The following is a 15,178-nucleotide window of genomic DNA, read 5'->3' on the forward strand; positions in this document are numbered from 1 at the left end:
TGTAGGAACACACCAAGGGTCCTGAGGCAGTACCTTCCAATCCCATGACCATTAGCACTTAGATGGACAAGGGCAGCAGGTACAGGGAACACTACCACCTACAAGTTCCCCTCCACGCCATGTGTAATCTTGATTTGGAAACGTATCCTTTCTTCTTCACTGTTACTGGGTCAAAATCATGGAACACCCTCCCTAACAGCACTGTGGGCAATAAATGCTGTCCTAGCCAATGATGCCATTTCTGGAATAAAAAAGCATCAGCCATGACCATGGTGTCTGGCATGGATGTGAACTTGAGGACAGGAAGTGGGGAAGGGGGTACATAGAACAGTATAGTACAGGCCCTTCAACCCTCAATGTTGTGCCAACCTTTGTCCAAAACCAAGATCAAGCTACCCCACTCTCTATCATTCTGGTGTGCTCCATATGCCTATCCTATAACTGCTTGAAAGTTCTGAAAGTGTCTGACTCCGCTATCACAGCAGGCAGTCCATTCCACACCCCAACCACTCTGAGTAAAGTATTACCTCAGACACCCCTCCTATCTCTCCCACCATGAACCTTATAATAATGCCCCCTTGTAACAGCAATATCCACCCAAGGAAATAGTCTCTGAATGTCCAATCTTCACCCTCATCATCTTATAAACCTCTAATAAGTTACCCCTCATCCTCCTCCGCTCTAAAGGGAAAACTCCAGCTCCCTCAATCTTTCCTCATAAGACCTACCCTCCATACCAGGCAGCATCCTGATAATTTCCTCTGCACTCTCTCCAATACTTCCACATCCTTCTTATAGTGAGGTGACCAGAACTGCACACAATATTCCAAATGTGGTCTCACCAATTGCAGCCCATTAAGTATAGTTGCAGTATAACCCCACGGCTCTTAAACTCTAATCCCCGGTTAATAAACGTTAACACACTATTGGCCTTCTTCATGGCTCTATCCACTTGAGTGGCAACCTTCAGAGATCTGTGGATATGAACCCCAAGATCTTTCTGTTCCTCCACATTCCTCAGAACCCTGTTGTTGATCCTACAATCCACATTCAAATTTGTCCTACCAAAATGAATCACTTATCAGGGTTAAACACCATCTGCCATTTTTCGGCCCAGCTCTGCATCCTATCAATGTGTCTTTGCAGCCTACAACAGCCCTCCACCTCATCCACTATTCCACCAATCTTGGTGTCATCAGCAAATTTACTGATCCACCCTTAAGCCCAGTCCTCTAAGTCATTGATAAAAATTGCAAACAGCAGAGGACCCAGCACTGATCCCTGAGGTACACCTCTGGTAACTGGTCTCCATCCACCACCACCTTCTGTCTTCTAGGAGATAGCCAGTTACTTATTCAATTGGCCAAATTTCCCTCTACCCCACTTACCTCTTTACTTACTTCATGAGTCAACCTTGGGGTACTTTATCAAACACCTTACTAAAATCCATGTATACAACATCAGCTGCTCTACCTTGATCCACACACTTTGTTATCTCCTCAAAGAATTCAATCAAATTTGTGAGGGGTAGCTAAAGTCATGGAAGTTATCACTGTGTTCCAACTTTGGAAGAAAATTGGACATCTGAGACACATTGATAGGTAGCACGAGCACTTCAGTTTGCAGCTTGGCTGACTGTGTGTAGTCTGCACATTCTCCCCATGCCTGTGTGGGTTTCCTCCAGGTGTTGCAGTTTCCTCCCACAGTCTGAAAGACATGCTGGATAGGTGCATTGGTTATGCCAAATTCTCCCTCAGTGTATCCAAACAGGTGGTGGATGTGGCCATTAGGACATTTTCACAGTAACTTTAGTGTAATGTTGATGTAAGCCTACTTGTGACACTAATAAAAACTTTAAACTTAAGCATCTGACAGAACGGAGTCAGAAATCAGGCAAAGAGTAATAAAACTATATTGAATACCCGAGAGGAGCAAAAACAAACCTTTAAAAACAATTTACAGGTCATGCTATAGTTTGCTAGTAACCAGTCAACCATAAGGAGGGAATAACGGTTTGTATTTACAACCGCAGGACATCCCTAAGCAGCTTTGTCAACGAAGTGTACTTCTGATATGCAGTCACTGTTGTAATGTAGGCAATCGCACAAACAGCAATGAGAAAAAAACCTGATCTGTTTCAGTGATGCTGGTGAGGGATGCGTATAGGCTAGGAGCAATATTTCCTGCTAAACTGTACAGGAACCTCAACTTAAACGGCACCTTTAAGTTGCCACACAATTTTGAAGGGCTTGTGCACTTAAACAAATCTGTCATGCATTACAAAAATATTTACTGGGCCCATTGACTAGTAAGTAGTCTCACAACACCAGGTTAAAGTCCAACAGGTTTATTTGATAGTCAACACCACAAGCTTTCGGAACCCTGTTACTTCGTCAGGTGAGTCCACTGACCTGATGAAGGAACAGCATTCCGAAAACTTGAGGCGTTTATTATCAAATAGACCTGTTGGACTTTAACTTGGTGTAATGAGACTTCTTACTGTGTTTACCCCAGTCCAACGCCAGCATCGCTACATCATGACTCCCACTGACCAGGTTATGAGACAAAATCCCTAGCTTTTCTTCAAGAAGTGCTATGTGAGTCCTTACATCCTTCCAAAAAGTGGCATCTTGGACTGTGCAGCACTGCAGATTCAGCCAAGACTGTATGCTCATGTTTCTAATGTGCCATGTGAATCCAGTTTCATCACTGAACCAACTTTAATCCATAGCCAAGTTGGAACATATGGTCTTGAACAAGTGAACTTTCAAGGAAAGTCCATTCTAATGAGCTTTGAAGCAGATTTGGAACACATTATCTAATGTAACTTGGTAACGCAGAGGGATGGTTTCAAATATTTTGGGACAGAGCAATAACGTGGGTATGTGTTGTGTGAAATGGGCAAGCAAGAATAAAGGATTTGTAACATTATTCCCCTCTCCCCTGGTCAAATGCCCCCCTCAAAAACTGAAGAAATAAATCAAATGGATGCGGGCAATTAAAAGATCATTGAACCTGCCTAACTCTGGCTGTCTAGTGTGCCAATATTTTTGTCCCTTTCATTTAACAGGTTGCTATGTTTACTCCTCAGGTGCGCAAGTGAAAAGGTGACATGGAGATTTTTAAAATATTAAAAAAGGTTTCAATGGGAATAGACAGAAAATTTCTTTTTAAGATAGGCACTAAGGAACCAAATAGTAAATTTAGAAAAAATTGGCCAAGGCGAATAGTACTGATGCATTGAATCGGAAGGAAGATAAACATTTGACAGGAGGTTAAATTGATGTATAGATTTGGCTCAAGTGAAGCATAAATGGGCAGCTTAGGAAACTGGCCTGTTTGTGCTGCATATTCCATATAATTCAACAAACTACTCTGAATGCCTCAAACTATTTGCACTGTAGTGAAATGGAAAATTTCATGCCAGTGAACTGCTTCAAAGAAACAAGTGCGAAGGCACAAGGTTTGATTCTCTCTCTCTCTATGCTTCAGTATTAGTTGTTCCATTGTTGGAAACTGGATGAGCAGCCATGGTCTGTGCTTACCACAGTGAAGTGTCAAGTCATTGCAAGCCAGTGCTGCTCATTCTCATCACATATGGGATATGGCAGTCCCAAACATATTTATTGTGAACTGGAACCAGAAGTTCCATGTTGGGGAATGGAAAATAAACAGCAGGAGCAGAAGCTCGAACAGTAGCTTTACTGATTAGGTGGAATTTCCCCAAATGTGAAATCTTAGCAAAATAAATGCTAACTTCTTGAATTTAATTTTCTTGGGCGTTTACCAGCAATAGGCTTGCATACATATACAGAAAGTCAGATACATTCACAAAATAGGAACAAAGCATTTGGCCAATTCTGTAATACTGAAAGTTACATGCACTGGCCCTCAACGGAGGCCAACTGTTACTGAGGTTTGATACATCACTTGAGGTAACTGGCAAACAAAATGCACAAATTGCATTTCAGTTGCAAAGAACGGGAATTCATACACTCTACCAGTTGCCACAACACAGATGTATGCAGGCTACACTGTCAAGATCATCACAGACTCATTTCTTTTTGGAGCCAAGCAATCTATATATGGCAACGAACAGGCTCAATCCTCTCCACACCAAAGCTCAGGCTGTATTCACTCCAAAGTTTGGAGTAAGGAAGGACATGTTAGAAAGTGTGCAAAAGCGGTCATTAATTTTGACGTAGTTAACACAGCATTAGATGGCAATGGAAATCAGGAGACTGAATCCATTTCCTGTCTGTAATTTAAAAAAAGAAATCAACTTTTATTTTGCATAACCCACACTTTTCAACTGTTTTATAGAAACTTAAGCACAAATTTTAGACTGGTCCCTGCAGAATGGTGACGTTTGTCATCTGATATTTTCCTGGTAAACAGCTAACAACTGGGGGACAGTGTTATAGTTCAACTACGGTTCTAGTCCAACTATGGTTAGTGTAAAATAGGCAGACAGTAGTTCCTCAAAGACTCTTGCTGTTCAGTCTTCTGGGAGTTCTGAACTATAAAGCAACAAGAATGATTCAAATGTGCTGTAATTTATTTCACAAACTTGTCATCCAGATAACTTCATAATTATAGAAGATTGCTGATAGCTCTGCCATCTTCTGCAGCCCCAGTTAAATGCTTTTTTAATTTAATCTCTATATCTCTATCTTGTTTAATTCCCTTTTCACAGATTTCTTTCCACACTTGAGAAGCTGCCTGTCCTTAGAATATTACAACACACAGTGGTAATTTGGTCCATCAAACCCATGCTAGCACTTTGAAAGAGCTACAAGTTCCATATTCCTTCTTTTTTCACATAGCACCACAAGGTTCTCTTTTTTAGCATCCTTTTCAAGGAAATGAACTTGGGGAGGCTTATTTACTGTAGGAGCATCACTATCAAGCCTAATTTTGCCCAAATAGCAATCTGCACAAGTATGCGTTTCATCAGCGAGTTGTTTTGAAACTTGAGCTAGCTGATTTTCCCCTTCAAACCCAAGAGATGTTGATGCCCAGCATGTTGCCCAATTTGGCTGAAATCAACTAACCCAGCACAAGTAAGGATTGAATCGAAGTTCTGTCTAACACCGCTATATATTTAATAATCACACCAAAAAAAGCAACAAAAAACTGACTAGAGTGAAAAACTTGCAAGTTCACTAATTAAAGGTCCAATATATTAGCCACTTGTCACATGTAGCTAATTGGGGATCCAGATTAGTAAATATAAATTAGTCATACGCCACTGTGGGTCCATTGACTGTGATGCTCATTGATTGATGGATCTGGCAAGTCTTATGACATGAATCAAGAGTTTCAGTGATCACTGACAGTAAAGTACCACATGAAACTAAACACAAGTTTCATTAACAAAGTGCAGAATTCGAAGCTTTGGTTTAAAGAGTTTAGTACTGAATGAGGTAGGCGTGTATTAAAAAAAAAATCATGAAATATTTTTACCAGGATTGCGTTGTGTGCAAGACCTTTTCTACTACAGTTAGTACAAATGGCTAAAGCAGTATCACCATTGCAACAACCATGCCTAGTCGGCTACTTTGAACGGATGGTATTGTCCAAAAAGATGAGAGAGTTTCTTTCTGGCATACAATTTCTAGAAAGCCTCAGCATCTAAAGGAATTCCTGCATTTTACAGGAGCATTCAGCAAGGCAGTTAGTTAACTCTAAACCTTATTTTCAAAACAGGGTGCAAAATGTTTGCGAGATCACAGACCTGAAGTATTAACTCTTTTGCTCCACAGATGCTGTTTGATCTGTTGAATAATTCCAGCATTTTGTGCTCCAAAATTATCACATTGCTAGGTTGTACAAGAAAGACCCAACTGAACAATAGGCAAGCTCAAAATGAGTGCCATTTAACCCAGAAATGATACACGCCCATTCAACGAGGTCCAGACTTAAAAAAACCCACAGAAGATAAACCAATAATTTTAAAAATTCTAACACCACACAACTGGTACATTGTTAGGAGGGACAGAGGTACATGGGGATTAACGCAAACAACAAAAAACTTAATACATATGCTAAACATTCCAGTAGAAACAACACGTTTAGGGCAGATGAGCACCTCAGTGTCCCAGTTAATGAAGTGCTGTCAGTTTTGGACTGTGAAAAGACAGTTACAATTTCCACATTGTGAAGTCCACAAAGAGCAATGAATTAATGTTCTAGTGCCATTGATTGAGAGATAAATATTGGCCAGCTCATGGCTAACTCCCCTACTTTGCTTTGAAATAGTGCCATGGGATCTTTTATGTCCACTTGAAAGGGCAGATGGAGTTTTGGTTTTACTGGTCCTCTCAAAAGGTGGCACAACCAATAGGTGCGTACATCTGATAGCCTACTGTATTCAAGACTGTAGTGTGGGATTCAAAGCAATAATCCAATAACTTTGATTCATGAGGCATGACTGACACCACAAACTAAGTGAGCATACATTTTTTAGTTTGATCTTCGTGGCCTGTAGCCTCAATACCGCTTTTCAGGATCATGTTGCTTTTGATGAGGAGTAGTAACATTCCTCAATCGAGCATATCTGAACTCAAGACAACATCTACATATTTTTTCTTTTTAGCCAGCTCAGGAAGTTTCCTGCAATTGTATAGGAAGCCAGTTATGGACTTTATCCAAGGACGTCAATAGTTCAGCTCTAGTCCTATCCATTGCTCAGTTCCAGTTTCTGACCACTTGGAAGTTACTAATGGCGCCAGGAGAGAATTGTTTATTGCATTGGAAGCAACTGGTTAATAGGCAAAATGCACTTTTGAGAACAAGTCAGAATATTGATTCAGCACTGCCAACAGAACCTCTATGCCAACAAGTGGCAGACCTGGACCCAGCAGGTCTTTCACATCAACTCAAAATGCTGTCACAAGGCACAGTACAAAGTCTGGAAAAGCAAACTGTGTTGCAGAGTACTTCACACAGCTGAAGCGAGTGTCTGAAAATTTCACACACCTGCTACGACAGTTCACTATAACCACAGTGTTCACAAACATAACAGTGGAAACTGAGTAATGGATTCAGTGTGCCACACACGACAATTTACTGAGTCTGAGGGACACAAACATCCCATTAACATGGGGATTCAGTTGGACCTGCTTCAACCTCTTTCACTCTGACTGGATAATTCCCAACATCGGAAGTCACGAAGAAGTTAGCAAATTAAAAAAATGCCATTTCACTCACTGCAACATTGGCAAACAAATACCAGCGACATCCAAAAATCGTGGAATAGACTCCAATTTCAGAACTAATAATCAAAAATCAGTGCTGAATCTACTTGTCATTATTTCTTCATTTGGTTTTAGTTCCAATTTGAGCCTCTGGATCCAGACTGGGTCTATACAGGGGTAAAGGAGTGAGCTGAATGGAGATGATCGGTTGGCCTCACCTGTTATAATTGCTGGGTCCATCCAGCCACTCCCACTCTCCCAGTTCAGGCCGGTGCTGTTGGCTGAAGTTGGTGCTGCATGGTTCACTGAAGAGCAGGAAGCAGCATTTGGTAGTCCCCCAAAATTGATGTTAATATTTGGTAACAGTGCCCGTAGACCATCCTGCCACTCTTTCACATTTAAACTTGCCACATTACTGCCGCTGTCTGAAAAAAATAAAATAAAATAAAAGGAAAAACAAAAATTAACTGGGCATTGCCAGATAAGTTTTGGATTTTACTGGTCTTGATTCCATGCTACTTAAGGGGTCTCACATTCACTAGTCTGCTCACATGTATTCAGCAGCCCCATCTATTTTGGATCTGCACACATTCAAAGGTGGCATTTCCATTACTATTACTGGGGCCCCCATACTTGCTGTTTCTCTGCTCACTGAAGCAACGGTTTTGTACCTGTCTGCACTTGTTGACCCAGTGTCCATTCCATTGGGCTTATAAATCCTTTGGATCCAGTCTCTTTCCCACTCAGAACTCCACATACATTCCCTGGATCCCGCTTCTACTCCAGTTACCAAGGTCCATGCATATTCTCTAGGTCCAATCTTTATTTCAGACACTACAGTACACGGATTCCCTGGATCCCATCTCTATTTCATCCACTGAAGTGCACTCACATTCCCTGGATCCTGTATTCCGGTCACTGGATTCATGCAAACTGCTCCGGCCCTGTGTGCATTCTAGCTTCCAAAGTCCATGTGTTCATGGTGCTACCCAATGCCCAAATAAGGATTTTTCCTCAAATCTAAGGCATCTGTTGACTTAATCAATATATATCTGCAGCTCATATGATAAAGCCATATGGAAATGTGACACCCTATATTACCTAACAATTTTGAAAGTCAAGGGGTTGCAAGTTCCTGTACAAACTTCTGACTCTGCAAGTTTTAGTGTGCATGTTCGACAAGATTCGTTCAAACTAATCAATATCTGACCCCAACGTTCACCTGTTAAAGAGTATAATGTCACCATGCTCAGGAAATCAAATCACAGCAGCATTCAACAACTTGTTTAAAAAGGGAGCGCGAAAACTAATTTAGCAGAAAATAAATTTTGAGTAAGTGATTAAAGAAAAGTCTCTAGCAGTTATATGCATAATCAAAACTGCACTGCAGTTCCAACTGACAAGACCTGACAATGAATGGGAAGTTCTGCCTAATGAATTCGCATCCTCTCTCAGACGAGAGCAGGGATACAGCTTTGGAAAGCCTACAAAATAAATCTAAACTTTGTTTTTTTAAATTTACAAATTGGAATGACACTCAGAACCATATAAATATTATTTCATCCTGGCTTAGCAACCATATTGTTAACAGCTGTTGTTTGAAAGGGAAAGTGCAGATTGGTCAAACTATGTTGCTGGCGATGCACTGAGTGGCTGAATGTTAACGACATAAGCAGACAGTCAGTTTGCTTGGACTTTTCAACCAAATTCCAGGTGACAATGAGACAACCTGACAGGCTGAATGCTGAAAGCATGTTTCCCCCGTGGGAGAGATTAGAGTTAGGGGACACAATTCAAAAACAAAGGGTCTCACAGGAAAGTTATAGCACAGAAAGAAGCCATTCAGCTCAACATGTCTGCTTCAGACAAGGAGTGAGGAAAAAAAAGACCCATCTAGGCCCCTTAATTAGGTCACCCCTTAGCCTTTGTCTGAAGGAAAACACTGGCCTATCCAATCATTCCTCTGATGCAACTTTAATGCCCTGGCAACATTCTTGCAAACCTCTTAATTTCCAGGGCAATGATGACTCCCTGTAATGTGGTGACCAGAACTGTGCACAATTTCAGCTATAGCCTAATCAGAATTTTAATGTAGTTTATTACATCCCTGCTTCAATAACTGGTCCAAACAAGGAAAGCATTCCATATGTTTTCTTCATTATCTTATCCACCTATCTCGCTATCTTCTGGATTCTGTGGATATGCATTTCATGATCTGTTACTCCTCTCTACCCTTCTCAATATCTTTCCATTTATTATGTAATCCCTTGCTTTGTTTGCCCTCCCCAAGTGCATGCCCTCAATTTTCTGGATTGAATTCCATTTGTCACTTTTCACCCATTTACCAAACTATTGATATCATTCTGGAGCTCTCAGCTATCTTCTTCACGATGAACTACGCTGCCAATTTTTGTGTCATCTGCAAACTTTCCAATCATGCATCCTATTTAAGTTCAGGCTATTAACATATACAACAAAGGCCCCAAAACTGGATTGCCACTGGAATTTGCTTTCATTCGCACAAACATCCATCCCTTTCTTTCCAGTTGCTGAACCAATTTTGAATCCAATTCATCACCTTCTCCTGTATCCCATAGGATTTCACATTCTGACCAGTCTGCCAAACTGAGCCACCCTCAATCCTCCTCATTACTTCCTCAAAAAATTCTATTAAGTTAGAGAGAGACAAGATCTTCTCAAAAATCAGACAAAATTGGGCTATCCCTGATCAATCCACACCTAAGTGACAGTTATCCCATTTAAGATGGGGCCGAGAAAAAATTTTTTTTACTCAAGGTTATGAATGTTTGAAATTCTTTCCCAGAGAGGGGTGGAGGCAGGATCAATAAACATTTAGAAGGCAGAGATAGGCAAATTGTTGACTAACAAGGGAGTTGAAGCTTATTGGGGATAGGCAGAATATGGAATTGAGATCACAATCAGATTAGCCATAATCTCACTGAATTGTGAAGCAGGTTTGAGGGGTCAAATGGTCTATTTCTGCTCCTGAGTCACATGCTCCTATGGTAAGAAATAATTTTAAATATCAAAGAGCACAATTTCTTAAAAACTAAGATGTGACGGTTGTGTGTGCTTGGCTTAAAGCTCATCACGTATCACGCTAAGCATTGAAAGGACAAAAAAGTTGAACTGAACAAATTTTCAATAATTATAAGTTTGCAAAAAGCTCCACTGACATTTACAACTCTGCTCAAGCAGCTCTCAGAAAAATTGATGTGCTGTAGGTGAGCCAATACCCTCTTGAATTAATTGCTGCCCATGAATACTCACATTTACACACAGGCATCGAAGTTAACGCAGACACAAGTTGCAGCAAGACTGCTGACAATGACCACTATCTGATTTGCATTCTGGACCAAGGATGCTTTGTAGTAACTTGTTCAGGGTCCTTCTGACTAAATCACACAATCTCCCCTAGTTGTGTTGACCCTGGTAAAATAGATTTCCTTTGAGTTTTTTTTTTAAATGTTGCAAGTTTGTAATACAGCTTAATACTCTGGTGTTTTGCATTAGAACAGAAATATTGTCATTGTTACCTATCACTTCAGCCAGTGAAATAAAGAGTAAATACTGCTGCTTTTGTAATCTCCCTGGCTGCCAATCCTTCTTACTCAGTGTCCATTTTTCAAGTGGAATAAAAACACTTAAAAAAAAAACAGGCCAGTGAGCCTCACATCTGCGTTGGGTAAATTGTTGGAAGGTATTTTGAGAGACAGGATCCACAGGCATTTAGAGATGCAAGGACTGATTAGGGACAACCAGCATAACTTTGAGTGGAAAATCATGTCTCACAAATTTAACAGTTTTTTGAAGGGTAACTAAGAAGGTAGATGAGAGCAGTGCAGTTGATGTTGTCTACATAGATTTTAACAAGGCCTTTGACAAGGTACTGCATGGTAGGTTGTTGCATAAAGTTAAATCTCACGGGACCCAGGCTGAGGTATCTAAATGGACGCAAAATTGGCTTCTGTAGGGTGGTTGCAGAGAGTTGTTTTTCAAACTGGAGGCCTGTGACCAGTGGTGTGCCTCAGGGATCAGTGCTGGGCCCATTGTTATTTGTTTATATTAATGATTTGGATGAGAATATAAGAGGCATAGTTAGTAAGTTTGCAGATGACACCAAGATTGGTGGCTTTGTGGACAGTGAAGAAAGTTATCTCCAATTGCAACAGGATCTGGATTAATTGGGCTGGTGGGCTGAAGAATGGCAGATGGAGTTTAATTTAGGCAAATGCGAGGTGATGCATTGTCTTAGATAGAACCAGGGCAGGAATTACTCAGTTAAGGTAGGGCGTTGGGAAAAGTTACAGAACAAAGAGGTCTAGGGGTACATGTTCATAGCTCCTTGAAAGTGGAGTCACAGGTGGACAGAGTGGTGAAGGCAGCATTCGGCATGCTTGATTTCATCGGTCAGAACTTTGAATACAGGAGTTGGGACGTCTTGTTGAAGTTGTAGAAGACATCAGTAAGGCCACACTTGGAATACTGTGTGCAATTCTGGTCACCCTATTATAGAAAGGATATTAAACTAGAAAGAGTGCAGAAAAGACTTACTAGGATGCTACTGGGGCTTGATGGATTGAGTTATAAAGGAGAGGCTGAATAGACTGGGACCTTTTTCTCTGGCACGTAGGAGATTGAGGGGTGACCTTATAAAATGATGAGGGGCATAGACAAGATAGATAGTCAATATTTTTTTCCAAACGTAAGGGAGTCTAAAACTAAAGGGCATAGCTTAAGGTGAGAGAGGAGAGATACAAAAATGTCCAGAAGGGCAATTTTTTCCACCCAGAGGGTGGAGTGTGTCTGGAACAAGCTGCCAGGGATAGTAGTAGAGGTGGGTACAATTTTATTTTTTAAAAAGCATCTAGATAGTTACATGGGTATGATGGGTAGAGGGATATGGGCCAAATGTGGACAATTGGGATTAGCTTAGGAGTTTTAAAAAAAGGGCAGTATGGACAAGTTGACATGATGCGGATATACTGGCGTTGGACTGGGGTAAACACAGTAAAAAGTCTGACAACACCAGGTTTATATGCTCTGTCTGAGGCCAGAGCTCTCCATTCACCTGAAGAAGAGGGAAACCCCTCGAAAGCTAGTGAGTTTACTATCAAATAAAATCGGTAGGACTAAAACCTGGTATTGTCAGACTTTTTACTGGACAAGTTGAGCCAGAAGACCTGTTTCCACGCTGTAAACCTCTACGACTCTATCATATTAATCGCCTTGAGCAGATGGTTGATACCTTGTGGTGCCTTGGAGTTGTTCATATTTCACTGTGAGCTCAAAATTAGAGCAGAATGGATTCTAACCCTGGAAAATATGCTGCAGGAATTAAATAGGAGGAGGTGTTTGCATTTGACAAATGTAAACACATGTTATACTTAAAGATCAGGATGGTTGTGGAACTGAGCCATGACAGATCAGCCATGATCTTATTGAATGGCGGGGCAGGCTCGAAGGGTTAGATGGCCTACTCCTGCTCCTATTTCTTATGTTCTTATAATCCATTTACATAACACCTGCAAAATATTTATTTCCACAAAAGCCAGTTAAAACATTAGGACAGACATACTTGAAGCAGGCTTGTAACTGCACCCTGACTGCAGTGCTGCTATTGGACTGGGAGTTCGATTAAAAATCAATACTTTGAGTAAAGTGAAGTCCAACAAGATTTATTGCAATACTAGAGTGTTTGCATACATAGAACATAACAGCACAGTACAGGCCCTTCGGTCCTCAATGTTGTGCCACGCTGTGTCCAATTCCAAGATCAAGCTATCCTCTCCCTATCATTCTGGTGTGCATCAAGATGCATTTGGTTAAATGAATATGACAACCATAATGACCAATTAAATACAGGACTCAGCAGAGACTGCGCTTGCCAGCCTTGCAATTTTTTTTATATAAGGGAGTCACTATTCAGGGTTCCTGTTTCACAATCAACCGGGCATTTCAAAACTCTAACCACAAACAATGCATCACGTCCCATACACAGCTTGAAAACATTGGAGGGGAACTATAACAAAACCTAGGACTTAAAATGTTAGCTGTTTTATCCCCTACCGATGCTGCCAGACCTGCTCAGATTTTCCAGCATTGCCTGTTTTCATTTCAGGTTCCAGCATCCACAGTATTTTGCTTATATTATTACAAAGCCTAGAGACTTTACACAATTCAGCTGTACGTAAGAACACAAGAAATAGGAGGAGTAGACCATCTAGCCCCTCAAACCTGCCCTGCCATTCAATAAGATCATGGCTGATCTGATAGAGGTTCAGTTCTATTTACCTGCCTGCTCGCCATAACACTTAATTCCCTTACTGATCAGAAATCTAACTACCTGTGACTTAAACATATTTAACAAGGTAGCCTCCACTGCTTCAACGGGCAGAGAATTCCAAAGATTCACTACCCTCAGAAGAAGTTCCTCCTCAACTCTGTTAGAAATTGACTCCCTCTTATTTTGAGGCTGTGCCCTCTAGTTCTTGTTTCTTTTCTAAGTGGAAATAATCTCTCTGCCTCCACCCTGTCTAGCCCCTTCATTATCTTGTATGTCTCCATAAGATCTCCCTCAACCTTCTAAACTCCAATGAGTACAGGCCCAATCTACTTAATCTCTCCTAAGCTAACATCTCATCTCTGGTATCAACCTGGTAAACCTTGTCTGTACTCCCTCCAAGACCAATATATTCTTTTGCAAATAGGGGGACCAAAATTGCACACAGTACTCTAGTTGCGGCCTCACCAGTACTTGTACAATTGCAGCAAGACCCCGCTGCTTTTACATTCTATCCCTCTTGCGATAAAGGCCAACATTCCATTTGCCTTCCTGATCACCTGCTGCACCTGCAAACTAAGTTTTGGCGATTCATGCACAAGGACCTCCAGGTCCCTTTGCACAGTAGCATGTTGTAATTTTTCACCATTTAAATAGTCCATTTTACTATTATTCCTTCCAAAGTGAATAACCTCACACTTGCCAACATTATACTCCATCTGCCAGATCCTCGCCAACTCACTCAGCCTATCCACATCTCTCTGCAGGCTTTCCACGTCCTCCACGCAATTCGCTTTCCCAATCATCTTTGTGTCATCACAAACCTTGTGCACCCTGGAGGTAGAAATTTGAAGAACCCCCTTTAAACTTCAACAGGATCCTGTTCAGCATGCAGTCCAAGTGAAACTATAGCGGCATAGCTGAATGGTGCAGTGTGCGTGCGTGGGTGGGTGGTGGTGGTGAAAGCCTGCGAACCTTGGAATAGTAAGAAGTCTCACAACATCAGGTTAAAGTCCAACAGGTTTATTTGGTAGCATAAGCTTTCGGAAAGCTTGTGGCTCGTGCTACCAAATAAACCTTTTGGACTTTAACCTGGTATTGTGAGGCTTCTTATTATGCTTATCCCAGTCCAACGCCAGCATCTCCACAACATTGGAATATCCAGACAAGTGGAACAAAGTTGTCTTAACTCCAATGAAACACAAGAACCAAGAGAAATTGCTGCTGGATTTGGTGACTGTTCAGCAAAGAGTGAAACAGCTCTCTCCTGCATGGTCCAGCCACATAATTCACTTCATTGACTATTCACATGGGCACTTGTTAAAACAGAGTCTGAGCCCTGAATGAGATATTTTTAAAAACAAGTATTTTTGTATTTTTGCTTTGAAATAAAGTGATGCATAAAATTGGTCAAGTTAAATGTGGGTGAACTGTCCCACTGCCTTGCAGATTTTGCTCATGTTGTACCCAAGGACATGGTTAAGGCTATTGAAATAACAGTAATGCAGTAATAAGAACAGAAAAAAAGCAGGATAACAGCTTGTGGGAAGCTTCAGGAAGAATCAGAGATGGATCAACTCAGCTCATCTGGGCCCAAATGGTTGCAAATACTTCAGTGCAAAAAAAAAGGCTGAAGTGCTGGGCTGTTCCATCACTGAGAATGAAGTTTGTTGAC

General features: G+C 41.1%; 1 protein-coding gene across 6 annotated transcripts in view; it reads right to left on the reverse strand.

Moving 5' to 3' along the window:
- cnot4b (CCR4-NOT transcription complex, subunit 4b) overlaps positions 1-15,178 on the reverse strand; it is a 162,246-nt gene that overhangs the window by 15,115 nt on the left and 131,953 nt on the right. For 3 of the 6 annotated variants that reach the window (XM_080190614.1, XM_080190611.1, XM_080190613.1), the window contains one exon: positions 7,418-7,624. The exons of the other annotated variants lie outside the window; for them this stretch is intronic. In XM_080190614.1, coding sequence (XP_080046740.1) covers positions 7,418-7,624 — 207 coding nt within the window. The remainder of the gene's footprint in view (positions 1-7,417; positions 7,625-15,178) is intronic. 6 annotated transcript variants of the gene reach the window in all.

Source organism: Carcharhinus amblyrhynchos, chromosome 6, assembly GCF_965287045.1.
Source record: "Carcharhinus amblyrhynchos chromosome 6, sCarAmb.v2.hapA, whole genome shotgun sequence".
In the NCBI taxonomy this organism is placed as follows: domain Eukaryota; kingdom Metazoa; phylum Chordata; class Chondrichthyes; order Carcharhiniformes; family Carcharhinidae; genus Carcharhinus; species Carcharhinus amblyrhynchos.